General features: G+C 44.0%; 1 protein-coding gene across 1 annotated transcript; it reads left to right on the top strand.

Annotated features, from left to right (window-relative positions):
* The first annotated feature begins 2,472 nt into the window (after positions 1-2,472).
* On the top strand, positions 2,473-3,069 carry LOC110919284. The gene has a single exon (XM_022163555.1). The coding sequence runs from the start codon at positions 2,473-2,475 to the stop codon at positions 3,067-3,069; it is 597 nt and encodes a 198-aa protein (XP_022019247.1).
* The last annotated feature ends 244 nt before the right edge of the window (positions 3,070-3,313 follow it).

Below are 3,313 nucleotides of genomic sequence, written 5' to 3'. Positions count from 1 at the left end.
TCACAAAACTTATCTTCCTACCGGTAATTTAATGATAAAGGTCTAGTATTATTTCTCCGCCCACTTCCTTGGATCGATACTTGGTTCTTACCGATGCTTTACTACATATATGACGGGGTACACTTGCCCTTGCGTGTGTGTTTTAATGTTGAAGTATAAATCATTTTTATAAATTTAAAACCGAATCGTGTATAAAATTCATTGCAAAAACATGTATATACGCGCACACGTCAAGGTTTTGGCGCCGTTTTCCGAGTCATTAATTTATCGGCACACATATTTGTTAATATTTGTGAATACTTTCGTGATTATTTATTTGTTGATTTATTTGTTAATATTTATTGTTTTTAATTTAATTTTTTCGTTTTCAAGATTGTTTTATACGCTTGTGAATTTTTATTCCATTTATTTGTTCGAATTCGAACTTATTATTCATTTATTCTTTGAGTTCTCGGCTCCGAAAAAATGTTTTCATACTAGCCAATTCGATTATTTTGGTTATTTTAATTTTTACAAAATTTTGGGCCCATTTTCGAATTTTTATAAAATTTCTAGCCCGTGTTTACAAATTTTCTGTTTCTTTTCAGCAAAAAAAAACAGCATTATTATATTAATAAAATATTCATTGTGTCATTTTTCGTTTGCAGGTTGATGTTTTCAACCCCCGCTCCAGAAGTTGTTGAGCCGTCAGACGAGGCTGAGCGTGATCTGAGGAGACGTCTTCGTGAAAGATCTCGTGCGGTTGGCCTGCTACTCGCAGCTGGTGAGTCGGAGCAGGTGGTACCCGCTGAGGCCGAGGACCCAGACGACGAAGGACACATCATCATGGCGGACGACGAGCGACCTTTGAATGAATCAAATCAGCCCGGACGTGAAGGCCTGCAGTCGAGTATTATTAGACCTACTATAGATGCACCTACTTTTGAAATTAAATCTAGTATTATTAATATGGTGCAGAATTCGGTGCAGTTTGACGGACATGAGCACGAGGATCCCGGACGACATATCGCTTCTTTTCTTGAAGTATGTTCGACATTCAAGATTCGGGATATTTCGGAGGATGCTGTTCGGTTGAGGTTGTTCCCATTCTCGTTGCGGGACAAAGCCAGAGCTTGGCTTATGTCACTTCCAACTGGGTCCATCAGGACCTGGAATAAGCTGGCGGAGCTGTTAATGCAAAAATACTTTCCGCCTGAGAAAACAACCAAGTTGAGAAACCGGATTGCGACTTTTCGCCAAGACGAGGGAGAGTCGTTGCACGCGGCTTGGGAGAGATTTAAAGACTTATTACTTGATGTTCCACATCATGGCTTCTCCAAAAGACAGTTGGTCTTGACGTTCTATCAAGGGCTTAGTTACGACACGCAGGAGCGATTAGATATGAATGCAGGAGGCGATCTAGGAACAAAGACGCCGAACGAAGCATATGATATTATAGAAAAAGCTGCGTTGAAGTCTGGCTCGCGTCGAGCAGGAGATAGAGGTCGAACATCGTCATCATCATCTCGCCCAAGAGTTCATGCTGTGGATGACTATACAGCCATTACTGCACAAATCTCAGCTCTTTCAGCGAAATTCGACAAATCCCAGATAGCTGCTCAAGCTAGTTCAGGGTGTGACCAGTGCGGAGTGTCACACAAGCCTGGTGCATGCTTTCAGGGAGTTGTATATGAGGGCCAAGAAGAAGTAGATTTCATGAGTAATCAGGTGAGGCCGCAGAACAATCCCTACAGCAATACATACAACCCGGGATGGAGAAATCATCCAAATTTTGGATGGCGAGCGAATACGGGTAATCAAAACCCGTTAGGATTTGCACAGCGTGCTCCAGCGCCGCAGCAGGCTCACGGTCAGCAATTCCAGCAGTACAACCAACCTTACTAGCCACGTCCATATTCATATCAGAATCAGTGTGCCGGGAGTAGCTCCCAGCAACAGGCCCCTCAATCAGGTTCTAAGCTGGAGGAAATGATGGCTCAGCTTCTTTCTAGCTCTACGAGTGCAAACCAGTTGGCTGAAAAACGATACCAACAAAGCGAAGATCGTTTTCTAGCTAACGAGGGAAAAATGAGGAGTTAGAAAGCCTCGATTCAGAATATCGAGAATCAGGTTGGTCAGCTGGCAAAGATGATGTCGGAGAGACCCCCAGGTGGTCTTCCGAGCAATACAGAGCCAAATCCTCGCGGGCATGTAAATGCAATTATGACCAGGAGTGGCAAGATTACAAGACCTAACATATAGGACCCACCACCGATCACTGAAAAGGTCCCGACTGACACACCGGACGAGGTGCAAGATAGGCTGCGCCCAGCAAGTACAACACAAGTCCAGGAACCAGTCAAAGATTACACTCCTCCAGTACCATATCCTGGCCGGCTGAAGAAACAGAAGAACGAAGAACAATACGGTAAGTTCCTTGAAATGTTTAAGCAACTGCATATAAACATACCGTTTGTTGAAGCCTTGGCCCAGATGCCGAAGTATGCGAAGTTCTTGACGGACATCCTCTCAAATAAGCAGAAGCTTGAGGATATGTCCTGTGTGGTAATGAACGAAAGCTGCTCTGCCATTCTTCAAAATCGTCTACCCACAAAAATGGGAGATCTTGGCAGTTTCACGCTTCCTTGTTTGATTGGAAATATGTCTGTTAGCCATGCGTTGGCTGATTTGGGAGCGAGTATCAACCTTATGCCCTATAAGGTTTTTACAAAGTTGGATCTAGGTGAGTCGTCGCCTACAAGTATGAGCATTCGACTAGCAGATCGTTCAATCAAGTATCCACGTGGATTTGTTGAGAATATGCTTGTTAAGATTGACAAGTTTGTGTTTCCCGTGGATTTTGTTATCCTGGATATGGATGAGGACTCTAGGGTGCCTTTGATTCTCGGACGTCCGTTCTTGAATACTTCTCGGACCATTGTAGATGTAGCTACAGAGCAGATTACACTCCGAGTGAATGATGAGCATGTGACCTTTGACATTAAGCGGTCAATGCAGCACCCGCAGAGTCAGGATGATGCGCTTTACTATGTCGACATTGTTGACACGTATGTGAGCACACATTTCTAGGGCACGATTGAGGAGATTGATTCGGACACACATCTGTTGTGTGGGGACCTAGATGGCATTACGCAGGAGGGCCACGATTTTGAGCAGCCAGTCTATCAGATTGGTGATGATGGTTCCCAGAGTTCGGATCAGTTTACAGAGATCGATCGTGAGAATGAAGCAAAGTCAAAGCCTTCGGTTGAAGATCCACCATCTTTGGAGCTTCAGGAGCTTCCACCCCATTTGGAGTACGCATTTCTAGACG

This window comes from Helianthus annuus, chromosome 16 (assembly GCF_002127325.2).
Source record: "Helianthus annuus cultivar XRQ/B chromosome 16, HanXRQr2.0-SUNRISE, whole genome shotgun sequence".
In the NCBI taxonomy this organism is placed as follows: Eukaryota; Viridiplantae; Streptophyta; class Magnoliopsida; order Asterales; family Asteraceae; genus Helianthus; species Helianthus annuus.
The sequence above is the reverse complement of the archived record's forward strand: the minus strand, read 5'-3'. Positions and strand labels throughout refer to the sequence as shown.

Bases quoted from the DNA above. Each gene is read 5' to 3' on its own strand.
- LOC110919284 (XM_022163555.1), top strand. From the start codon at position 2,473: ATGCCGAAGTATGCGAAGTTCTTGACGGACATCCTCTCAAATAAGCAG.